The sequence below is a fragment of the Neopelma chrysocephalum genome, unplaced genomic scaffold, assembly GCF_003984885.1.
Source record: "Neopelma chrysocephalum unplaced genomic scaffold, ASM398488v2 Primary Assembly neopelma1_62, whole genome shotgun sequence".
Lineage (NCBI taxonomy): Eukaryota > Metazoa > Chordata > Aves > Passeriformes > Pipridae > Neopelma > Neopelma chrysocephalum.
Genome location: NW_020897719.1, coordinates 9,491,651 through 9,517,450, shown reverse-complemented (window position 1 = coordinate 9,517,450; position 25,800 = coordinate 9,491,651). Strand labels below are relative to the sequence as shown.

The 25,800-nt window shown below is 39.2% G+C and overlaps 1 protein-coding gene across 1 annotated transcript in view; it reads right to left on the bottom strand.

Moving 5' to 3' along the window:
- Window positions 1-25,800, bottom strand: part of CFTR (cystic fibrosis transmembrane conductance regulator) — an 83,463-nt gene that overhangs the window by 2,391 nt on the left and 55,272 nt on the right. The window contains exons 19-26 of the mRNA XM_027682190.1: window positions 25,085-25,235; window positions 23,750-23,977; window positions 21,590-21,690; window positions 13,094-13,336; window positions 10,644-10,799; window positions 3,152-3,241; window positions 578-750; window positions 132-237 (exon numbers count right to left, since the gene is read on the bottom strand). Of these exons, the coding sequence (XP_027537991.1) occupies window positions 132-237; window positions 578-750; window positions 3,152-3,241; window positions 10,644-10,799; window positions 13,094-13,336; window positions 21,590-21,690; window positions 23,750-23,977; window positions 25,085-25,235 (1,248 nt within the window). The remainder of the gene's footprint in view (window positions 1-131; window positions 238-577; window positions 751-3,151; window positions 3,242-10,643; window positions 10,800-13,093; window positions 13,337-21,589; window positions 21,691-23,749; window positions 23,978-25,084; window positions 25,236-25,800) is intronic.

Genomic DNA, 25,800 nt, shown 5'->3' with positions numbered 1-25,800 from the left:
AGTAGGAGGTTGTGCAACTGCCTTGAATGACCTCCATCAATTAGAAAACATCATAATTTCCGCTTGGTGCATTTTGCATGTTCATGAAATGTAATGAAACAACAGTAAATGAGCCTATGAGACATGCTCACCAAAAATCGCTGGCACTCCAGCATCGCCTCCAGCCTGTGTTCGGAGAGTATCACCGTGCAGTTGGCAAATGCGTGCTTCAGGGTCTTCCTGATCACTTGGGAAGTTCTGAAAGGCAAACATTGGCATTCAGACTGCAATGTGCATGCCCACAACTGTACTGACCCTATGTAACAGTCTGGTTGCGTGTTGCAAAGCTCACATGCACGGACACCAGTGCTCTGCAGTGCCTCAGCATGCTGCATCTCTGCTCTCAAAGTACCTATTAGCCATAAAGTTAAGGTTGTAACCAGGCTTCTCTGATCCCCCATGCAGAATTACTAACATATATTACTGAAATCAGGTTTAGTAACAGACCAAACAAGTTACAAAAGGCCTCTTTAGATGGTGCTGCCTCACTGATTTTCTTATTTTGGATTAGAAGACAGAACAAATGAACAAAACGTACACAGGGTCCAGGTGAGCACTTGGTTCATCGAGCAGCAAGATTTTAGCTTTGCTGAGAACTGACCGGGCAAGGCACATCAGCTGTTTGTGGCCATGACTGAGGACACAGCCTCCATCAACAAGTACAAAATCAAGCTTGCCTGGAAACTGCTCAATTATAGACTTCAGCCCAACCTGCCAGAGAGAAAAAAAGACAGGAAGAACTGGTGAGATATAGTTACTGCTGACTGTGGCAGTGTACGTTGTTGGAAATGCTAAGGAAAGCGATTTTTGAAAGGAAAACAGGCCTCTTTAGTCACTAGGAGGTTAAAAAGAAATGACCAAAATTCATATGCTACATTACAGCAACAGAAAAAATAACCCCACGCACCAAGGCCACTGTCTCTACCGCTCTGAGAGTGTTTCCAAATGCTCCTTTTGCTACCCCAAAGGCCTTGTGCACTTTGTTTGTACTAATGGCGTTAGGGCTTCCCTCTGGCACTAGTGACGAAGCATTTAGAGGGATGCCCATGCCAAGTGAAGCTACTGCCTTTGGACTAGAAGCCAGAATCTAGCCCAGGAGATGTTTTCTGGCTGTTTCTTCCAGTGTTCCTGTTTGCTCTCATTGGGAGACATACACCCCAAAACAAAGATTTCCATCTTCCACGGATGTGGAACACAAACTGTGTTCCTTGACCTTATCAGCAGCATTTACAGAGGCATTTTTGTGAAATATGAGAACTAAGAAACATATGTGAGTTGCACAGCTCCAAAAAACATTATAAAAATGCAATGCAATCCCAGTAATTTATTAAGAGCCCCCTCTTGGATTTTTTATGTATTACTGATCTGCAATTAATTTGCATGCCAGGGAAAACAAAAAATTGGAATTCCTACTTTGTGTTTCCATTTTACATGGAAACCACATTAAACTGTGGTTTGTGGGTACATGTTGAGTTTCTGAAGAGGTCATGCTTAAATTTGTAAGCAAATTAAGGCCAGTGCTTTTTTCCTTGCTTCTCTTTTGAACACGTCATGTCCTTTAATGAAATTTTGCATCTAATGGCTGGAAAAGAAGCTTTCTTCTTAAAACTGCACAAGGTCTCTCCACGTACCCATAGGGTCCAGACAGCTGATTGCAAGAGTAAAACTTAGCCTCACAAGCTGACACAAGTCTGACAGATTCAAGTGCTGAAATATGGGGGCAATAAAAAATGAAACATCAGACGAGGCCTTGCTCTCTGCAGTTGGTTTGAGGAGCATAAAAAGCTGATGCTGATCTCAGCAGGATCCTTAAAATCCTCAGCAGACAACGTGAGTCAGGAATAAGCTGACAGTTAATTTCTGTGCCGTGCTCCCAAGTTACACTGACTCACTGCCACTAATGAGACAGACTTCAAGAGCACGATCTTGGTAAACAATCCAATCGCTCCTAGTAAAAAGCATTACAGCTCTCTTTCTTTTCTATTTGCTTTGCACTCTTGCCTGTGCAATGAAAACCTCAGTGTTACATATGGATTTGCCAAACTCCTTAATGATAAACACTTAATTTATTTTTTTTCATGCCATTGTAAATGAGGTTTAGCTCTTTAAAATCCCAAGCTCAATTCACACACACACTGGAAACAATCCTCAAAAGCAGGAGAGCTTATCTTCTTCAAGAGAGAGGATGTTGATCCATTTTTTCCCCAGCCTCAGAGAAGCAGAGAAGCAGCAGTAAGCACCCTGTTACCTCTGCTAGGACTGTATGAAAAGCTGCTGTCACACCACCTAAACAAAAATGTCATGATGTTTTTATTTGACGGTAAATTACTCACAGAAAGTGTCTACTTTCCCTTTTTCCAAATGTAGGGAAGAAATTAGATGAACCCAAGAGAGCAAGCAGAGACAGATTTTTAACCTCCTGGATGGGAAAGGAGGAAGCTTTCAGATTAAGCGTCACACTTGAAAGCATTTTCTGATACTTGAGACTTGCAATGAACAATGAACATGGCACCAATTCATGGTTAAGTCTGTATTAATTAGGTCATCTGTATGCTGGAAAAAGGCATCTGCTTCCTAGGCTGCAGTCTTTCCCTCCTGTAATGCTCACCTGCCTTTCCCCTAGGCATTATGGACACCTCTGCAATCTATTAAGTACCACCAGAGCCAACAGATGGCACCTGACAACTGCAATGCATGGGGATCAGTGCAATGTGGAAACAGAATATGGCCCTTAAACTTGGGGACTTTGAAAACAAAAATATTGCTAAAATGTCAACATAAAATTAGAGGAAAACCTTCAGGTTTGTGAAATCTAATATTTCATAATTCTTATTTTCCACGACAGAGAAAGCTCCCATGACACAAGCAGTACGTAAGCCTAAATGCCTTGTCAGAGAGTGCTCCTCTCAGCTGGCTTCACATTGGCGTGAGAATTGCAATAACTATATTTATAACTAATAAGAAATATTTTTTATAGCACAGCATTATCTTTCCTCTGCACTTTTTTCCTAAGACTTTACATAAATGTAAAATATGACAATCATTTGACCTACACTGCACTCTTCTGTAACCACATCACCAGAGGGAGACAAATAACACTGAACAGTTTTACCTCCTCGGCAACTTTCCATATTTCTTCATCATTCCACTGCCCATAAGGATCCAAATTCATCCGGAAAGTTCCAGAAAATATGAACACTTTCTACAAGATAAAATATAGATATAGATATATGTAGATAGTTACCTTGAAACATTGTATAAAGCATTGGAAATTGTAAACCATACAGAGAAAAGAATAACCTTCTGCAATTACCAAATAGAGCTTATTGCAGGTTTTTAATTTTTTTAAAACGTTGTTCCAAAAAGAGTGATTTTGAAAATCCTTACATAATAAGGTTTTGGCAACTGTCTTAAAAAAATCTTAGCCAAACTTGTCTGAAAACCAGCAAAACCCAAATTTCAGCAGTTTTCAGAATAAAAGATTTCCTGTATTTTCATTTTGAAATAAGCCTTTTAAAAACTAGTTTTGATGTTTCAGTATGTCAAACATATTCAAACATAAAAAAACCCTTGTTAAACCACAATTTTGTTTGGAGACAAAAAAACTATTGGATATTTGTCAAAATTCAGGGACACTGTCCTAAATTGTTTTTCATCAATGAATTTCCCTTTTTCTAATCAAATGTAGCCAAATATGTATTTCAGCATCATTCCCTGACATTTATCATGTCCCAGTCCTATCTCAAAAGAGGTTTTCTTTCCCTCACACTATCACGTCACTGAGATGTGACAGAGCACGACCAGGTTCATGGCTGCAGCAGCAACAACCTGCTCTCCCTGCTCTGTCTCACGCCTGCCTTCCACTGCACAACATGAGGAGGACACGTGTTTTCTGGCACTGAGAATGCACCCTTCTTGCACAGAAGTTTACTACTCTCTTCTGCTTTCCCCATCAGGACAAGCAGATTTAAGCGAACATCCCTTAGATACATGTTTTGTAGCTCAAAAAGCAATGATTCAGACAAATTAAATATTTGTTTAATCTCTTTTTACATGGGGTGGGTGTGTCAGATTCTAATGGAAATGAGATTCTTCGAGGGACACTGAGGCTGTACAACATTTCTTAACAAGCCATTGTTTTCTATGCTGTAAGGTACACCTGCTGTTTGTAGCAGGGAGAACTTGCTCTCAAAGAATTTAAGTGTCTTGTTGAGAAATATGACCATTTGCTTGCTCTTTCCTTGTATGCAACAAAGAGGAAAGAGGAAAGATTTGAGACAATTATTTTCTTCTGTCTTTTTAAATAAAGTATTTATTTAGAGAAAACATATTGAAATGCCAGTGATTCACAGCCACATAAGTTCTTGGAATCTTGGTAGTCAAATGCTACCAAAAGCAGTGAACGAGTAGCTGTACCAGCAGAAAACAGCTGAGAGAATACAATTAACAAGCGTTTTCCCAGAGCTTGGTTTGTCTAACACAATTTCCATCTGACTTAACATGTGAATTTGGCATTCCTTCATCACTTTCAAAGTGATTTAAACACACATTTATATTAGTCATTTAATTATGATTAATTAAAAGTTTTAATGTTGCAGAGGAAAATAAATTACATTAATTAATTTGCTTGATTAAGATATGTACACCATTGCCAACTTATTTGGTGCAAGAGAGAAGGAAGTACCTGATTCAAGAGACCAGAGGAGAAAAGGAGCTGCACTGTGGTGCCCTGCAGTCAGTGGGATGGGTTTAAGTGCAATGAGACCTTCACTGCATGGCCAGCAATACATTGACTGAGCTGCAGCAGAGGCAGCAGCACACACAGCTAAAAATTATATCATTGAAGTACTTTTTGTAGAGACAAGGCAGAAAGAGTAGATCCTTTCCTTTATAATTGTTCTCCTTAATAACAGTGAAAACTTTGATGAAGTACAGCGTAGTCCTTTTCCCATGTCCTACACTGGTTAGGTGGCATGAGCGGGGTGACATATTTGCAGCAGGATTAGGTTCTTCCAAGTAATGGGTGTGGTGGAAACAACAATGCTGTGGAAACAGTGTCAGACATGGGTTTGTTCACACTGTGAGCGCAATACATTTAACTAATGGAACAGGTATTTTCATTTCTCAGTGGTAAAGAACAGTTAACTGAACAAACCAGTTTTGAAGATAGGGCTGAATAACATTCCTGAAGTGCAGCAGGCAGAGCAATAAAGGGTACAACTTTCTTCAGAAGCTGCTGCTATTTCTAATAACTGTGCTTTTGAGAAGCAGGGCACTAAAAGCAAGCTATTCCCAACAGCAGGGTTGGGTTTTCTTTTTTTTCCCCACAAGGTAAATATTTCATTGTCCTGAATTCTGGTAGTTCTCTCTCCATTTCAACACCTCCTTCCTCCCAGCTCATTAGAAACCACATAGGGTTCACTTGAGTAAATACCATGTGAGTCACACAGGCAGTTTAGAGTCTACTTACAAAGGGAAGCAGAAATAAATTTTTACATATTCTTAAAACCTAGAAGTCTAAAGTGAAAAAATAAACAAACAAGTGAATCCCAAGGACTTATGTTGTTCATAAATATGAAAAAAGTAGAAATAAGGAGAGCACTGGAAGGGGCAATGGATGGCTGGGGAAACTGGCAGCAAATCTGCCAGGTCTTCTAGGTCACTTGTTCAAATTCACACAGGATGATAATGGGTGTGATCATACAACAAATTGTTTCTTAGACCTGACATCCACCCATAAGCAAAACACTCTGGAACATAAATATGGTCATGTTTATGTTCTGGCCACCCCAAATATTGTAACTCAATCCCTCTGAAGGGCATTAATCTCCATCAGCAGCTACAGCCATTGCGTGCCGGCAATAAGCTTCCTAAGCGATGTGTTATGTGGAACATCAAGACCCTGAAGTATCTCAGCAATTGCATACAGAAGAGTTAAGGATCAGTTGACAAAAGGTTGCTAAGGAGTGAGAGTATCCTGGCTGTGAGTAGCTGCTGCTGCTGCAACCTGTGTGTGGGTCCTCAGAAAGACCCATGGCCCCTTCTTCCCACATGCCCCAGAGCTGGAGAACAAATGCAACATCAGCTGGAACCAGATAGCAGCTCCAGGCACAGAGAAGTTACGAGTAACAACAGCATGACGTCCATGCAGCCGTCTGTGCTTTGTCTATATTATAGCAACAACATCAACATGAAACAAAATCAAGTGACTGCTTTAGTATTAGGTGCAGAGTTAGAGGTTTTGTTTTCAGTAAGTGTCCTTTATGGACTTCACATTGACATTAAAATATCAACAGGTAAGAATAAGAGCACAGGAGCAAGGAAAACCTGAAAGTTTTTTGGGACCGGTTCTGTAACTGGTCTCTCTTGGAGATGCCAAAACATCTGCCTCCCATGGAGCTTAATGGTAAACGTAAGTGCTGTGCTCCTGGCAACACTGAACCCATGATGCAGAAAGCAACCTATATACTGCCCAAAACAAACCCATGGGGTTATTAACTACTATCTCCAGTTGCTCTGTGTATAGGTCTGATGCAGCAGATGCTCCCCAATACGGTGATGCAGACTCATCCCAACGCCCTGCAGGACCCTCTGTGGGACCACCCTGGGGAGCAGCACTGCTCAGCAGCTGCACCAGACACCAGTGGGCAGGCACACCGCAAAACAGCCAACCTCCAAAACTGAGCAGTCCTGAAGGGTATGAGAAACAGTGCTGGAGACAGACAGACAGAGACAGAATCAATGAACATAGTGTGATAGCTGCTGAAAAACTGGAACTTCAAATACAAAAGCTGTGAAATTTCACTTTTTCAGTAAAAGAAAGGAGCAAAACTGATTTGATTTTTTTTTTTGGTCATCTGGCAGTCCCACAAACTATAGTAATCTTGTACTCTATGCTAAGTTTGATTTTAACTCTATATGGAGTATTTACATGTAGAAAACAGTGTAAGATCTTCTAGGATGCAGTGGAAGAACACTCAAGAAAACATCAGAAGTCATCCCCTTTCTTGGAGCTAGCAGCATGGGTCTCAGCTTTCTGATCATTTATGTTAATAGGAAATTGGCTGCAAGTTTCCTGTTTCCGTTCAAAGCCAAATTTCTGAATGCATTTTCTGAATCTGACTGTTAAATACTTCAGGATGCAATCTGCATGAGGACCTGTACACAAGAGAGCCTCAATGTGATGAAATCAAATGCAGCTGGAAGTCCTCTCCCTGGAAATGTAGTGGGCAAATGCCTGCAGAAGCATCATCAGAAAGGTCTGTTCAGAAAGAAGGGATGATGGGTACGAAGGTACAGCCTGGTGTTGCTGGCGCAATTGTTCTGCAGGAGAATGACAGACAGCCTGTAGGAGCAGCGCTGTGAGTAGGCTATGCTTCAGAACCACAGCCATGTGAGAAGGTACAGGAAGAAACTTCCTTGTTTCCTTGCTTCAGAAAACATATTTTACCCCTTCACACCACTACAAGGCACTGACAGCCAGATTTAAGATACTGGAAGAAACAGGGGTTTTGCCTTTGCTCCAGCTCAGTGTGATCCCTGACCACACTGCATGGAGCAGACAGCAGTATCTTAGAACACTGTGTGTGCTATGCAGTTGTGCAACAGTGAGGTTCCCATAGAGGAAAAGCACTTCTTTTCTACTAAATTGGGAAACTTAGGGTTAAGGAAGAGAAGGAGAGTGTTGGAAAGTTTTCAGGAGGAAGTATGCCTCAGGCAGAGCTCCATTCTCCTTTTGTTAGAGAAGACTCTCCTGGAGACAGCGAATATCCAGGTGTTGCTGGAGGCAAGCCTCCCAGGAAAGGAAAGGCAACTTTTTTTTTCCATTCTAAAGCTGTAGGTGAATGGCTAAGAACAAAAGGCTCCGTCTGTTCTGCCGGGAAAGGCAGGGTGGCATATGCAATTTCTCTTTCCTGCTGGGAAAGTGCTGCTGAAAACTTCATTTTGTTCTGAATGTGGGAACTTTTGAGGCATAATGTGCAGTTCTTTGGCAAGGCTTTGGGACAAGAGCTGTGAGCTGAAGCATGCAAACAGGCTGGCAACTCTCGTGACCTTCCAGAGAATGGAAGGCTGGGATTATTTGGCACTGATCCACATATTCACATATCGACAAGTTCAGACTTGTGAACTGAACTAAATGTGTAATTTTAACAATGAACTAGCAATGCGCCTCACTAGCAGAAGGGCAAGTTACACTGCTCATGTAAAAAATGTCTCTTTAATTTTGCTGATGGTTGCAGAATAACAATTTCTATACCATTAGCGAGTCTATAGTGAGTACTCAGCTATGAGAATTATTCCTCATATTTTTCAGCGGGACAATGAGACTACTTGTTATCAAGCATTGAGTTTTCTTCTCAGTCCATGCATTCCCAAGGACAGCTGGAGACAGAAAGCAAAAACCCTGCTGGGCAACCACATGCCAAAGGGAGAGAGAGCTGAGAGCAAAAGGATGACTAGGGAGAGACAAGGAAGCCCCTTCCAATACAGAAAGTTATACTTGGCCACATAGGAAAATTTTGCAGTGGAGACATAGCTTGTACTCGTAAAAGCATTCTTCATCCTATTCAGCCATGCTTTGGAGGACAGCTCTGTAACATACCTGTCCTCCAAACTAAATAGATGCAGCTACACATGCAGTTCACTGCATAGCTACCTTGATCTGAAGGGGGGACTTCTTTTCATAATTGCAAGCAACAATCATGCTGCAGAACTGAGCCAGCTATAATAAAGAAATAAAAGCTTAAAGGAATAGATAGATGTGAAAATGTTGAAGAGAGGACAGAAAGGGTGACAAGAGGTCAACTATCAAAGGCCAGCTTGCCAAGCAAGCCTCAGTTCCGCAGGCAGCATGTGACTGGTAGACCTCAAGTAACAAATTCATCCAACCAGTGGACTCACCACCACCCTGTTGGGCTTGTTTTATTGAAGGAGTAATGTGGCAGTAAAGAAAGGGTGTGTTCTGACAAGATCAAAGTGCTAAAAAATTGCTGCCTTTGAGGAAATTTCAGAGTATGATTGTGGAAATGCACAGAGAAGAGAGAGTTGTACCTTCTTTGCACTCCTATTTTAAATAAATGCCACTAGGGCTACTGTGGAACAACATTTTTGAAAGGGAAGCTATTACAACTCAGAACTGATCATCAAGTAGAAAAATTTAATTCTGAGTCCTCCTTGTGTTTGCAAAATCAAGGCCATTGTTTTTCCAGCATGAGCATTTCAGCATCTTTTAACAGTATCCAAAGCTGTAAAACTAACAGCATATTTTTAGTTAAACTGGCTGGGTGTTCCAGAGTCTCTCCAACTATTTTAAAATTCCTCGTGTAGTCAGTGCACAACAGCTTTATACTCCACATACACTCACCAGCTTTCTAAGACAATAACCACCTTTCTCAGACAGGACACTATCTGGAAACAAACCATATGCACAGAAACCAAATGCAACAGCTTTACGGTGGAGATAGGATGCTGGGAATAGCACAATTAGGGTTTGACACCTAACAGTTAAAAGGAGATCCTTAGTCACCCTGTTTGGCGCACCCCTTTTGGGTCTGTCAAAGAGAAGGTCATCCAGGGTGGCCAAGGATCAAATCATATTTGTCAGTTTCTAGGGTTAGTAGCCACCCCTCAAGCATGGATAAAGGTGGGGTAGACTGCATGGCCCCTCACAGTGTGACCAGCTGATCTACAACTGCTCTCCCTCTGCCTCACAATACTACAAGTGACTCATTGGTAAGATTGCCCTCAAATGTTACATGAATTAGTCTGCCAAGATTCATTCAGTCACAAGATTTCCAAAGGAATGAACACTGTATAGAAAAGACTGTGTACATTTTATAGCCGAAGAACTATCTGATGTATAGCATTCAAAGAAGAGAAGGTCAATACGTGTTACTCATGTATCAGCATTGTTGGTAAGGACTGACAGCTTTCAACAACAAAACTACAAATCATGGCATTACAATTATGCAGTTAATTCCTTCAGTTTTCATTCCTACCCTTACAGTGAGCAATCACCTTTTAGTGTTACCGTATGCAGACAATAACATTAATTTTTCAAACAGCTAATCTAATAATTAGCTGTAACTAATACAAGACATTGGTCCAGCGGCAGAGACGTTGGCAAGGGACTCAGAAGCCCTAGGTTTAATTGTTTGCTATCAGCCTGTCAGGGAAAACAGGCAATGTACAGTATGTAGATGTTAACCATAATATGTGATGTAGGGCTTCAGAAAACAGTAGCTGAGGACACTTATTGTATTTTTTCTTCAAGTGGCACTATCTTATTCTGAATCAACATGGAAACAGTGTCAAAGCAGCAGGGATAAGCAGGCTAGAAACCATTCTGCTTAAGTGTGCTGTACTTTCCCATTTCTAGAAAAGTTCTTGTATGAGTGGCACAGAAACTCCAAAAAGACAAAGTTTGCTGTGAATCATTGCATCCATCCACCCATTCATCCATGCCACTCCCCTTTTCACAAAATCTGTATTCTGTTTGTTTCTCTGCATACAAATAACAAACTTCCATCTTGAAGGTAACTATGCACATATGGATATAGAACCAATGAAAACAAAGGCACGAAAATATACAATAATCTCATTACCTGAGGAATCACTCCAAATGCCTTTCTCCATTGCTGCACGCTCACTGTGTTCCAGGAAACTCCATCAATCTGGATATCCCCTTCTGTATCCAGCAGTCTTAAAAATGCAAAAAGTAAGGTACTTTTTCCTGAGCCTGTTCTTCCTAAAAGGCCTACCTGCAATGCAAATTGTAAGAGCCAACATTTAATACTGTCCATATATTAATCACAGACTAAGGCAAAAACCTTAGAGATCTCATCAGTGAAGAACAGTCCAAGTGGATGTCAGTGGGATAGCAAATGTCATTCATCTGGGAGTGATAAAAGCCTATAGCAAGGGCTGAATCAAACATTGGGCCAGACTTCTTAGCTTTGTTAAAATTAACTAAGATGAAAAATCTGATAACCTACCCTTAGCTGAAGGTCAGAAATTTGCTTATCTATTATCTTGTACTGATTAGTCCAGCTCTTTGTACCTTTTCCCTTCACTTTGCTATGAAGCCCCCTTCAGCAAACAGACAAAAACTAAGTAGGGAGTGCACTTGAATCACTCTAGTAAGCTACTCAATTTTTATATAAGTGAAAATAGAGAGTATAACTCTGATCAGACCATGAATTTGTAGTGGGGTAGCTTGGGCCTGAGGCAGTGATTCCAGCACAAATCATACCATTGGCCACTCCCAAGCAGCTGTGCAAGTCCTCAACCTGCCCAGTTGATGCAGACTTTCCTTATCTCTAGGATGGGAAGAAACATAATACACAGTTTTCTTTAAAAAAGCTCTTTTTGTCTTGCAACTACCAGCAAACACTGAAATGCTGCCTTTTCCAACATCTGGGTTTACATGGCTAGTGATGTCCTGTCTGAGTGTAGTCTGCTTTTACAGGTTGACCGTATACATCCAAAGGTGAAGAAGGGGATTCTTCTCGGCTGGCATCCCTTTTGCAACAGTGCCTCAGGCATCCAAACCAGATGAGCAGTCTGTGCTCTGTTGCACCTATCCTATCTACTGATTGTGTAGATTTGTATTCCAATCTACAAAAAGAGCATGAGGCACTACAGTCCTGTTAGTCTAACCTCTGTTCCTGAAAAAATCGTGAGGAAGATTATATAGTGTACTACCGAAAGGCATTTAAAGAATAATGCCATCAGGCACAGTCAACAGGGTTCACAAAAAGAAAGGGCTGTGTGACTAATACGATATCCTGTTTGGTTTACATGTCCTTCTCCAGCGAGAGAAAAATCCTCCCCAGTTTAAGGAGCATGCTTACATCTAAACCCAGGGTACATCACTCAATTTGAAACGTAGCCCTTGAAAAAATGATCTTTTTTTTTTACTGCTCTGCCTTCTCTCTGTACAGTACAAAAGTATCTTTTATCTTTCATACTCCATTGCTTCATGGGATTTTCCAGGAAGGAAATCCACCAGACTGCAGCAGCACCTGCATCTCCAAGTTCCAGGAATCACAGGTGTCTCTCTTTCAAGGCAGATTGGCTTCAGGATGGTGCTACAGGAAGTCAGAGTTCTGGGTTCAAAATTTTGGTGTCCTCAAACTTAGTAGATGAAACATTCAGTTCAGTTAAACCAAGAGAGATCTACCAAACCTGGCAGAGACTGGTGATATCCAAATCAGGAGCAAAGATCTGCCTTGTGTGAAAGCCAGGGAGTTGTCACTGGACCTGTTTTCTCATCTACGTGGGACAGTTAAAATCTCCTCTTCATCTCTATGGCTCCAGCTCAGGAAATCACATCAACCTTTCTTCCCATCCCATCAAGGTTAGTACTTTAGCAAGAACTTGAAGCAAAGTGTTAAACTTCTACCTAAATGCTGTCCTTAAACTAGAGCTCTTTCTTGAGTCCAACCCCAAACACACATGAAGATTAATCAGAGGTTTGTCAATCCTCTAAAGAATACAGCTCTTTACGGTCTGTAATATAATAATTCAAGGTGGCATAGAGCCCTCATGGAATGGGCAGGACGGTACCTCCACCCTCCGGCTGCCAGAATCACCAGTGCATTACCCTTGGCACAGCAGCCAGTATTCTTTCGTGCCCTGCTCCATCTGGGTCAGGCTGCCCCCAGCACCTGCGCTCACCAGCAAGCTTCCCTCTCCCCAGGACAAGGTGGACAATTTCAGCCACAGGAATAAAACTTGGAGAACTGCTGCATACATATTTTATCAGTATATTCTGCTCCTTATGACCAACAAACATCCCCACTGTTCTTCACTGAGCTGTAAATAGTGCCAAGACTTCTAGAATAACTAAGGCAGATTTTCCTTGCCTTCTTTTTTTGTTTGTATTCTTAAAAAGAGCTCATCTTATTGACTAGACATAAGCCGTTTCTGTTCTTCAGGTACTTTAGATGATACTGGACTCAAATTCCCCGTTAGTCATTGAATAGGTTTATAATGACAATTCTATAGTTAAGCTAATAGAAGAGAGAACAAACACAACAAAACAGTGTCTTACCCTCTGCCCTGAACTTATCGAGAAGGAAATGTTTTCTAACACAGCAGATCCTCCTTCACCGTATTTGGCCGTGAGGTCTTTCACAGTCATTTGGCCTCCGGATGGCCAGTTCTTCTCTTCCTTTACATGCCTGTTTTCAATTACAAGGGCATCTGAAAACTGATTATTTTTCTGTGGTTTAACGCTTTTTGTCTCTTCTGTTGGCATGTCAATGAATTTAAATATTCGTCCAACAGACCGCATCTGCAAGTTAAAACAAACAGTATTCTAACTGTAATTAATTCTAAACTATCAAAACAAATGAAATAAAATTATTCTTAAATCCTAGCCAGAACAGTGAGTCTCATTTCTGTGTAAGCTATACTATGATATAATTTTGAAAGGTATAATACTTCTTGTACAGAGCTCTAGATTGACAGAATCACAGAATATTCTGAGTTGGAAGGGACCCACAAGGATCATTGAGTCCAATTCTTAAGTGAACGGCTCATAGAGGGATTGAACCAACAACCTTGGCGATATTAGCATCATGCTCTAACTGAGCTGATCTCAGTAGTACATTGTGCTTGTACTACTGGCATTGGTCCAATATATGATTCCTCTTGCTTCCTTTTTAAATTGACACAATAGCCCTTTCCACCTTCAAAAACGTATTTTGAAAACTTGTGATGACCCCTGTATTAACCTGATAACCTGAGTAAAGAAAGTATAATCATAAAAGCAACCCTGGCATCTTAAACTCCTCTCCTTCCTGCTGTATGGGGTTGCCCAAAACTTGAAGTTCCTTGAATAATGACTAATATCCAAAGATCAGCAGACTGTGTGGAATTTTAAAGATGCAAAGCAGTAGCATCAAGAAGAAAAATCATCAGACAGTAAGAGTTGAGTATTTATGAGAAATTATCTATAGTTTAAAAAAACTTAGGAGGATGTTTCATGATAATTAACTTTTTATCAGTAATTATATATATTTGGTGAAATAATCAAGTCTTGTAGTTCATGAACTTCAAGAAGTTGCTAGTAGCAGTCTTGATGAATTTTCAAAGGAACGTGGGACTATAAAGGGTCCTCTTGATCTTATTTTTATTAAATGGGTCAAAGATCAATTAGTAAATAGTTAATTCATGTTCTTCACTACAATTTCACTGCTCAGGTGGTCAAAAAACATATTTTTTACTTCATGGACCACTTTGTTGTTAAAACTGTATTAATTTTAAATTATAAAGAATAGTTTTTCCTAGCTGCTTTCTCCATCCATTTATGGAGGGATACCTTAGATGCAGTCACCCTGTGTTCCCCAGGACTAAAGAAAATCCAATTTTAAGCCTCTTTCTTAACATATGTTCTCCTTCTCCAAACACCCCAGTTCAAGTCAAGCTTTACCGTATGATCAGAATGTACACAGCATTTTGGACGATGTTTAACAAGGACGTTGTACAAACGCATTGATACTTCCCTATGTATCTTACGAATATCTCCATTAACACATCTAGGATCACACACTCTTTTCTTCACAGTCACATCTTATAGTCACCCTTTGATTTAAGGGTGGTCAGCCAAGCTTTCCTCCATCTTAGACATTTCTAACTGAGGAGATCCTTATTTACAACTGAGGTTATTCTTAGCAGTCCCTAAATTCAAGCCATTGCACTTTGGTTACTGATATCTATTTTACATTTGCCATTTGAGGTCACCTAATACCTTTCAACTCCCAGGATCCTTCATGTCAACATTGCCTTTCAGCTTTGTGCCTTTGGCGGATTTCTTCAACACATTTTTTTCTTTGTTGAGAGCATTAAGAAAGATTAAAACTAGCTCATTCACAAATCTAATCTTTGTTGAGTAGCCTCCCTACAGCTTAATACATACAGCTTAATGCCATTTCTTTTCTGTCCAACTCATTAACTAGTTTACAGTTCCTTCATTTAGGCAATTCCTGAAACAGAGCCACGGCCAATGCTTTCCTGAAGGCAAATGAGATCGACTACATTACTTTTGTCTGGAAAATAAATCATCAAACACAGTTATCAGGTTAGTGTGATGCAACCCTTATGTCACCAAACATAAGTGACTCCACACTATAAGCATCACATTTTAATTAATTCTTAAATATTGTTTCTAAAGAATTTTTCCATCATACTAACAAACTGATGGCAGCACCAATGGCGGCATCAGTTACTTCCCATTTCTCCTTCCTAACCAAAAAGTGACAGATGTTATTCTATCACGTGTCACCACCACTGCCAGCTTGTTGGATTTATTTGAAGTGGCCATTACCAGATTTCTAGGCTCTCACCCAGTTCTTCCTGAAGCCTAGGATGGGATGTCTGGTCCTACCTGGTCTGGGCAGCATTGTTCCAGTCTGGTTTCACATTTTTAACTGAAATGTCCAATAGCAGAACCCAAACACACCTAGTTGAAGACCCCAGTTTTAGATGGACCGACTCACATGTGATGCATGTGTCTTTCCACAAACTGTACAGGAGTTTTAAGGAGACCGGGATTCTAGCTGGTTTTGCATATAATTCCCACTTCAGATATTATAAGTCTCATTTCTACCTTCTGCTCCACTATCAACTCCACAGTTTAGACACTACCCATTTACTAAAAATTGAGACCAAGCATTTATCCAGATTTTGAGCCATTTGAAGGCCTAACTCCAATTTTGTCAAGCCTCTCTTTGCTATCTGCTTCTTGACCTTCCACACATAGCTTGTTTAGGTTAACATTAAAATCCATTCTGTAGAGGCTTTAATTTCTAATATACTTTCAGAGAATGTAATTCATGCTGGTGGTCCTAGAGTCTCCAAAATGTCCTATTTTTCTCCTGTTCAGGAAATGAATTTCAGCTCCTTACTTGAAGACGATGTGACTTTCCCTTACATTCAGGTTCCTAAATGCCTTAGTCCAACTAACTTAACTAGATTTCTTGTTTTACAAAAACTTGTCCCCATAAACAACATTAGTTCTCTAATCAGTATTCAGAGTAAAATATCTCTAATGGTATTGTGGAAAATACCTTGTACATCTTTGTTCTGCAAAGTGTCTCTACTTGATGTATTACCATTCCTTTCTGCTCTTAGATCCAGACTGAAATATTGTTAGGTGGATTTTCTACGTGGAAGCAAATTTGTACACAATGCAAGGAAATACTGGGATCACAGCTTATATCTCAGCATCTTGAAACACAACTGTTTTAAAAAGCATGCTAACACCCAAGTCTATGGATTATTATTTCCATCTCAACCATTGTACAAGATGGAAAGGCATCATTATCACCATGTTGATGTACATAAGTAGTCTCATTTTGGTGATACAAACAGAAAGACCTTGGATCAGACTGACAATTTTCTCCTTATCTGACTTTTGTAGTAAATCTCACAATGAGCACCATGCATTTATTTTAATTTGATGGTACATTTGTTTTCAGAAATCTTATCTTCATAGACATATAGACACTTCAGAAATGAAGGTCTTTCTTGGCTTCATCAAGAGATGTGAATGTTTGTACAGGCAGAGATTTCCCATTATTTCTCATTATTAGCACTACACAATAGCTAATATCTGCTATGAAGCCAGCTGGACAAAAAGTCTTCCCATACAACAGAAAATTTCATCCCTAAGTCCCAGCTCCCCTGCAAGATTTATTAGTCACATATGCAGATATTTTAGATTGTGTAATATTTTTAAATCAATTCAGAAGGATGCTTTCCTTGTTCTATAATTTGAATTACAAGTAAGATCTGGGCAGAATGCAGCATAAATGTCAGTAACATTTTACAAAAATATCTGTTCTTCCTTTCACAGGTAAAAATCTTCTGTCATTCAGAATGACAGGTATAGTGTAAGTGACAGCAAGTTTCTTATCCATTATTCCCATCACCAATGTGCCTGTTAATTCACATTCTTTAACTAATGCTTTTGAATAAAGGAGTATATTTACTACTTCCATCTAAAAATGTCTAAAACATAGTACACTATTTTTAGCCTTGCCTAATTGTATTTTACTGAGATTTTAATAACACAATATAATCATGTAATGTATATTTCCAGAAGGTGGAAGAAGTAATTCTTCTACAAGTAATCTAATGCAATTAATTTAATCAGGCTCTATGGTCTCTTCTGCTAAAAAGAGAGCAGTCTCCTTCTCCAGACCACACACACAGAGTTTTCAATGGCCATGTTGCAAGACATCACCTCCTCACAAATATGCTGCCTGGAAAGTGCAGTGTACAACTGAGAGATCCTATGAGAGGCTCGTCCAATGGTTCACGTTGTAAAAAACCCCTGTGCATTAAGTCACTGCAAAAACTGGCTCTGTAGGCAGGCCATATGGTTTTACTGAGTTTTCACATCTTCTGCTGTTACATTTTGAGTGCAATTGTAGGACATATACTTCTCTTCAAACCTCGAAAAATGAAATATTTAGTTCATGTCAAACTTGTACTGGTTTTTTTTTTCTCTTTTTCACACTGCTGTGCAGGCAGGCAGAAAAGAAAATATTCTAACAAATTTTTCTTGATTCTGTTCTCTTCCAGATGACCAACACCTCAGTTTGAGAACTGTCATTCTCATGCAGATTTTGCAGTCAAGTATTAAGTCTACTTGAACTTTGGAAATTAACAGTGTTCTCTGGTTTTCTGCCAAAAGTAGTAAAAGATATATTAAGATAATGTCCTAGATTAAGGAAAAAAAATTGATTGAATAGATTAAAGGAGAAATAGTATGGGAAAATAAAAGCATGAAAATCAGCTGTAAAAGCATCATTATTTTTCACAGTTGTACTTTTTTTATTTGATCCTCTTCTCCATCATGTATTACTTTAATTCTTCAGCATCCCTGATGTACAGGGTGGGGCACCATGAGTTTTAACAAGTTTGGTTTTTATATCTCTTTGGGGGATTCTTTTTATATCTCCTTATATAAGTAATCTTGGCAACAGTAAAACCACGGCATTTTCTCTTTTCCTGGTAAAAGGAACTGTCCTTTACAGTTAAAGCACTGCTACTGCAGTATATATATCAGTGAAGGAGGAGGTTATAAAGCACTAAAATAGTCCACTGGGACTAGCTAATGCTTATCTGTGAAAGCAGCACTTACTGAAAAACTTATTTTCTATTTCCTTATGAAGAAAAAAAAATAGTACACGACTGTCTAGAGGGATACAAAAAAGACTGAAAACCAACTAAAGGATATTAGCAGAAATTATCTAAGTGAAACAAATTTAGCCTAACTGGTAGCTTTAAATGAAGCAATGTATAGCTGTCAGAGAGACCACATAGGTTTGGGGATTAAAAAAAAAAAAAAAAAAGAAAAGAAAAAAGCTGAGAAGATAGAGACAATAGGGATTTTTCAGTTAAAGCCAAATCTGTTCAATAGAAATTGCTTCAAAGACAATATCTATATATGTAAAAATAAAAACCAACCTAGAAACTCAGAATTCTTCAATATGTGTGCCAGTGTCATGGAAAACTCAAGACAGAGATTGTGTGGAATAAAGTCAAATTTGCCACCTACCCCTCTGTTTGGCCAATAATTCTTCTGGTACATTTTTTTCCTTTTTCATGTGATCCTGCTTCCCTACTCTCCTGTCTTTCTGTCCTTCTGTTTGCATTTATTTCACTGATGTCCTGTACCCTGAATATCTTGCAAAACAACTCAGTAAGAGCTTAACATTATGTACTTTCAGCAGCCACTTCTTTGGGCATGGCTTTCAACCATGCAGCAACCATTGCAGAAAACTCCCACTCGTCTGACAACCAAAGACTGCTACCTACAAATGTGCTATTCACTCAGGCATGCTTGTCTGCAGTCTTGTAAGCACAGATGTCGCAGCTGCTCAAGGAAGGGCAACAGTGATGTCACTGAGCAGTGCATGCATATCTATAACTGAAGACACATGGAGATGTGTCAGTTCTAGTCGATGTGGTCTTGTGGGGAGCTTCAAAGTACTCTTTGAGAGAAAAACAGAGTATGACCAACTAGACTATTAAGTCAGGCAAACCTTTGCAGTACATCTTCAATGAAATAATTGTAAAATACTTTAAAGAGGGAAGTGCTAAATGCAGAGAACTACAGAGTAGAAAATAATACATCTATATCGTCCAGTAAAGCAGTTTTATTGTCTTGACACCATTAAGCTATTCTTATCTGCTTGTGCACAGGAGCAGCTTTTGAATGTTAGGAAAATCATACTGCCAGCAATATCTATTAGTTTGTCATCTGATATACCTGATGACATGTAATTCATGTAATGGGGGTGGGTAGTTACCCACTGCTAAAAGATGTTCAGGGGATTCACCTATAAACTGATGTACCTTAGAAGGCTCTCATTAATATAATATAACCAGTGCTCCAGTGCAGTAGTTTGTTTTAATATAGAGCAAAGCACTCAGAAATATCTAGAGCAACTTGAGATTTTCTTTTCAGGGGAAAGGGAGTTACTTCCTTATTGCTACTAATAGATTACATTTTAATATCACTCTATTTTTAAAAAGGGGAAGTTCTTCTTTATCAAAACACCCTTTGAATTCTACAATAAGACTTCCTGTTGCTCTTGTGAAACACTTTCAGTTTGTATTAAACCATGTAATATGTGCACATTATTTGTATACAGATTGTTACGCTTAGAGTAATCACATTATGCCTTAAAGGGCTAAGATGGAGTTTACAAATGACAGCTGAGTGAACATTGTTGTCACTGTTGTATTTTTTGGGGGGCTGACCTACTAGAGAGCAACTCCGCAGAGAAGGAAGGACCTAGGAGTCTTGGTGGCTGACAAGTTGACTACGAACCGGCAGTGCCCCTGTGGCCAGAAGGGCCAATGGTATCCTGCGTTGCCATTGGGAGGAGTGTGGCCAGCAGGTCAAGGGAGGTGATCCTGCCCCTCTAACTCGGCCCTAGTGAGGCCTCATCTGGAGTGCTGTGCCCAGATCTGCGCTCCTCAGTACAAAAAAGACAAGGAGCTACAGGAGGGGGTACAGCAGAGGCCACAAAGGTGATTAAGAGTCTGGAGCATCTCTCCCATGAGGAGAGACTGCGGGAATTGGCTTCTTTAGTCTGGAGAAGACTGAGAGGGGATCTCATTAATGCATATAAATATCGGAATGGTAGGTGCCAAGAGGATGATGCCAGACTCTTTTCAGTGGTGCCCAGTGACAGGACAAGGAGCAAAAACTAAAACACAAGAAGTTCCATCTCAACATGAGGAAGAACTTCTTTATGTTGAGGGTGGCAGAGCACTAGAATAGGCTGCCCAGGGAGATTGTGTAATCTCCCTCTCTGGAGACATTCAAAACCCACCTGGATGTGTTCCTGTGTAACCTCCTCTAGGTGACCCTGCCTTGGCAGGGGGGTTAGACTAGATGATCTCCAGAGGTCCCTTCTAACTCTAACAATTCTGTGATTCTGTGATTTATTAACAGCTCATTTTACTTCATCATCAGTCATGTAATTGCTGTTCAGCACATCTGGTAGTTACAGCAATAAAGCCCTTTCACAAAGTGCTTGCTCTTCAAGACAGGCTCTTCTGACAAGCAAAGAAAGAGCCAGCATAAAACATTTGGTGGACAGAAAAAAAATGTGTCCCTGAATAGCCATCAGCTTTCTGGACTATCAGCAGTCACATGTGTAAACAGGAGATTAGATGTTGTAAGTGGTTAATTCCCAGTTTGGGGGCTCTTAAGGATTTCCTTCAGGATTACTTATTTTAAAAAAAAGTATGTTGGACTGCAAATATTGCTTCACTGTCACCATCTGCCCCAATTACATATTTTTAATATGACAACTCATTTAAACTAATGAAGATTTAATGGTCTCTAAGATTTGGTTTGTTTGTTTTCCAATACTGAAATGGTTGGCTCAAGAAGCTAAGTTAGGGTTCAGAGAAGGTATGACTGGATGTGGGAGATTTTTTTTCGAGAGTTTTTTATTGGTTTATTAAGGCTACCGTATTTTGTTACATGACTTCTGCCTAAAATAAATCCTAGAATGACTGAAGTGTAATGAGATAAGTAACTATTACATTTAAACATAACAGCTAAAATTTTCATATATTTAAGCCAACGTATGATAAAAACTGTAAGAACTCATATTCTTTTATGAGTTTACTGTCTGTTTCTCATATCTCAACAAATAGGTGAGGATGAGTTAGCCTTGTGAAATATTCTGTTTTAAAGCTAATCCTACCTATTAAAATTAAAGGGGTTAATACATACAAAGCGTTGTGTCAGAGAGTATTTTACCTAAAACCAGAAAAAGACTCCAAAGGAAGTCAAATGCAAGTTGCTTATTGTAGGCCAGGAAAACTTTTGATCATGGAAAAACTGAGTTCGAGCAGTACCAAAGCCAGTAGGTTGCTTCCAAAGGTATGAGGGGAACTTTTCTGACGCAGCTGCCTGATATCCAACTCTGAAGATAATTCACTGCACAACTACAATCAACAAAATAAGGCAATTCCTCAAAAGAAAGCAAAGTACAGTGCATTTTATGCTTACCAAACTATCGACATCGATGCTTGAGTTTACTGCCCACTGTAAGGTTCCCATAATGTTCATAGCTAAAGTAAGAATAATCCCAACTCTACCTGGTCCGTCACCTGTGGAGAGAAAAAACACATTCAATTTCTATGCAAATAAAAAATCAATAGAAATTTGAAAATTAAACACATACATCTTAAAATGTATATCCATACTCTCTTTTCTTTTGTTTCATGGAGAAAACATGGATTTGTTAATCATACGAAGGACTATTAATCACCGGTTAAACACTTGGCTTTGGCACTGAACTCACTAGAAACCCTCATCTTGCTTTGACAGAGGAAAAAATTAAATCTTGGTACTTAAGCTGTAAACAGAATCAGGTCTCTGCAATCTTGATTTGACCTTCCTTTTTCCAACACTCACGAATCTGTGAAAGGACTCTTATCTAACTACAACATCAAACACAGCTAACAACTTCAAAATTCAAAACAGTTGAACTGGTTTGCATTTTCATTTCTTCAGCAAATAGAGGACATCTTCTTACTGTTTCACAAAGATGCAGATATAAATTCTTTAGCTTTAACTGTCTGCTGTAACAAATATGGGATTTCCCAGGGATTTTCTTTTATGAGTTCATACAATACAATACAGTACAATACAAGCATTTAAACTACCTCACTGTTGATTTTTAACCTCACTATGTGCTAAAAGGAATTGAGAATTTAAGCCAAATGCCTTTCTATGACTTCTCTATTTCCTCTACAGTTTTCTTCAGCAAACCTCCTGTTTTTCTTATAGACATCTTGTTATCAGAGTAATTACAGAAGTAAGCAATAAAAGCAAAATATTCCTCATGAAAGCTAACAGATCAGAAAAGCAATTTAGTGTTGCTCCAAGGGCCTATTGCCTGTAACAGTAAAGGTTACAATGGTGGCAAGATGACAAATTTTAACATTTTTTAATAGTGCTTCTAAGTAAAATATCCAGAAAAACAATAACGCAAGAAAAGGTTTTCCTAAAAACCCCAAACTAGTAAGGGCACAAAGTGAGAAATGAGAAGGGCAGCAGGGGATGTTTCCCTATGAATTTTAGGGGAACTAATAGTCTCTTTTGTAAGAAAAGTACTGTACATGCCTATTTTTGTACAGAAGTGATTGTGTGCTTGGGTTTTTTTATAAGGAGAGCTCCTTATACAAGAAAAAGAGGATAGCATACAATATTTGATAAAATACACACTTTTACATAACTCCTTTTCAACACTGAAGTACGATTGAATGAAATTTGAATATTAGATTTAAAAACTCCCTTCACAAGTCATCAAATTCTTGTTCATTGGTGACCATAGTATTGAAATTTCAGCCAGATCCTACACACAAAGTTCAGTGCAAAATTTGGAGAAGTAGAACAATGCCCAAACATAATAAAAGCGTAGCGAATTAAAAACTGTATTTGAAGTAACCTATAGCTGAGTTTTTCCACAGAACAGAATTGTTCCAACATTTTGGGGACATCAGTCTCTTATTCTCTGCTCGTTGGAGGCTGGCTACACCTGGCCAGTCAGGGGGCCCAGTTCAAATACAATTCAGATAGCAACATACAGTGTGATTTTCATTCATGTACTGTGCTTACTAGGAGTTGAGAGTCATTTTTGAGGGGATTTTGAATGGAATTTGCAAAACTTCACATAGAAAAATGGGTCAGTGGGTTGGGAATTAAAGAACTGGATGACCATTTCTGCTATTGTTGTGGCTTTAAAAGATCGCTAAAACTTTGCATGTCTTAGCCATTTGCAAGTGAGAGGAACTTATATTTACTAAAAACCCTTGAGCTATACAGACGATAATCAACATCCAAGCTGCTCAGTACAGTAACGTGGCTTAAAACATGAGATTACTTTTACAGCAATTACAGTCAAGAAAAGGAAAACTCTGTCTCTTCAGTTATTTTCAGATTAATCCCTTTAATGAGTTCTCTACAATATCAGACAACACCAGATAAAAGTGGTGTAATTTCTATTTTAATTAAATTGTGTTTACTATTACAACCTACTTAAATCAGTGACTCTTACAAATGCTAGATTTTGTAACAGTTTATTTCTCTTAGAAGTTTCTAAAGCTGAGCTGTTAAAGAGAAGAAGAAGGCTTCCATTTCAGTACTCCAGTAAAGTTACCATACCTGTAGTTATGATAGAGATAAATGCCACTGCAACAAAAAAGACAACAAAAATCATTTCTATCCTCATCTGGAACCAGCGCAGTGTTGATAGGTAGAGGAACCAGTTTGCTGTGTGTAGGTTTAGGGCTTTGTGAAATAAGGTCTCAAAATACGGCTGCCGTCCAAAAGCTCTCAGTGTCCACAGCCCTTTTAAGCTTGTTACAAGATGTGTGAAAATTGGACTCCGAGCTGTAAAGTGTTTAAATTAGAACAATATAAACATAGATAAGTAAATATCTTTGATATAATGCAAACACACCCCTCTATGCTCTAACTCACAGCAGCATAACTACTGTCAGTGCGTGATTTACATATGTTGTTGGAGTACATGACTGAAGTAATCCTAGCACAGGATAAAAAACAACAGTCTTTTCGAGAATGGGTTGAAACTGCTTTCAGTGTAATGATAGGAAGGGATCACATTACTTCTTCATAGTCAGTACACTACTTGGGCAAGCTCCTGGCCTTCTGTAAGATGCCATAAGAGAAAGGCTACTCCTCCTCAGCCAAAATTAATTCCTGTAATTTTGATAACTCCCTCATGTGAAGCTTTTTTAGCACAGGCAGAGTACTTTAATGCTCTGGATTCAACTGTACTGACATGGTAATTTTAAGCAGATCTTGCATTACATGAAAAGTGGTGAGCCAATATTGGTTCCCTGTGAACATCAAAGAAATTTAAACTTAGATCTGAGGAACTTCAGAATTACACTTAAGTAAAATGGAAGAGATTCAGATTCCTGCTTAAGATTCAGGACTGATTTGCTGAGGATCTGCCAGTTTGTTGTAGAGTCAGGCAGCAGTGCCTGCTTCTACAAAGTCACACTTCAGAATGAGGTTTCCAATTTTATTTGGAACATTTTGCTCTCTTAATGGGGGGTGAGGAAGGAAATTTAGTCAAATAACTTATTCAGAAGTAAGATTTCTTTGCAATCAAGATATATCAATTGTAATTTTTCTTACAAAGAAACAAACTCAAAGGGCACATACCAAGTCTGATCGCAATTTTACAAGTTACATTTACTCTCAAGAAAACTGTATGTCAGGCCTTTATTTGTTTTCAGCTGCAGTGGGCTTTTAAAAGCCCATCTTTAAAAAGACCTTCTTTATTGCTCTTTGGCAGCAGAGCACTCAATATTGGCTGGATCAGTAACAGCCATGGCTTTAAGGAGATACGTGTTCTGCTCCCAGAGACAATGTCTTGCAGGAGAAAAGGCAAAAAAGAGGAGAAAGGGGGAATCACTTCTCAACTGATTTGTTGTGGATTTAGAAGTCTACCAATTTTGCCGCTCCTACCTTCAGATTCCAGTTGTTTCAGCTGCTGAGAAGTGTGGAGGAAGTATGCCCTTAACAGAATAAAGGCTGCTATCACAGGCACTGATGCCAGGAAGATGTAGGGTTGTAATATTGAGACTACTGTTATAGCGCCAATCACAATCAGTATTAACTGCAGAATGAAAGAAAAATACTATTGATATAGTAAACTTGTCATTTTATAGACTAGAGATTGATGATGAATCTCCTTCCCATGGCAACTATGTATTGTTTCAACAAACATAAATTGCTAACCTAAGTAGTCTTTGCAGCTGAGAACAAACCTCCATGAAAAGATCACAAGTAACTTGGACCAGATCTATAACCTGTTGGAATAATAATTTATCTTTTCTAATAGATGAAAGAAGTGTTTTCCGTAGTACAATCAGTATTTCAGGCTTCTAAATTATGAAGCCACGCAAAAACAATGGCAACTAGGCACTCACTCTCCAGTTAAAATTGTAAGAAGGACACTTGCAATATCTGCAGCCACCCACCAAACCTACTGATGCTGTCTCTGTCTTGTCTGGACTCTGTCCAAGACTGTCAGAAGCTGAATGCCAGTCTCCTGAAGGTTCTGGGCAAAGCAATTTTGCTGAGGATCAGAAAAAGTGGCGAGCTGTAACTCACTGCTTGCTCAAGGGACTGTAACCCCCATATGAAACTAGCACTACTATTCATCCTGATCAGAAGACAGG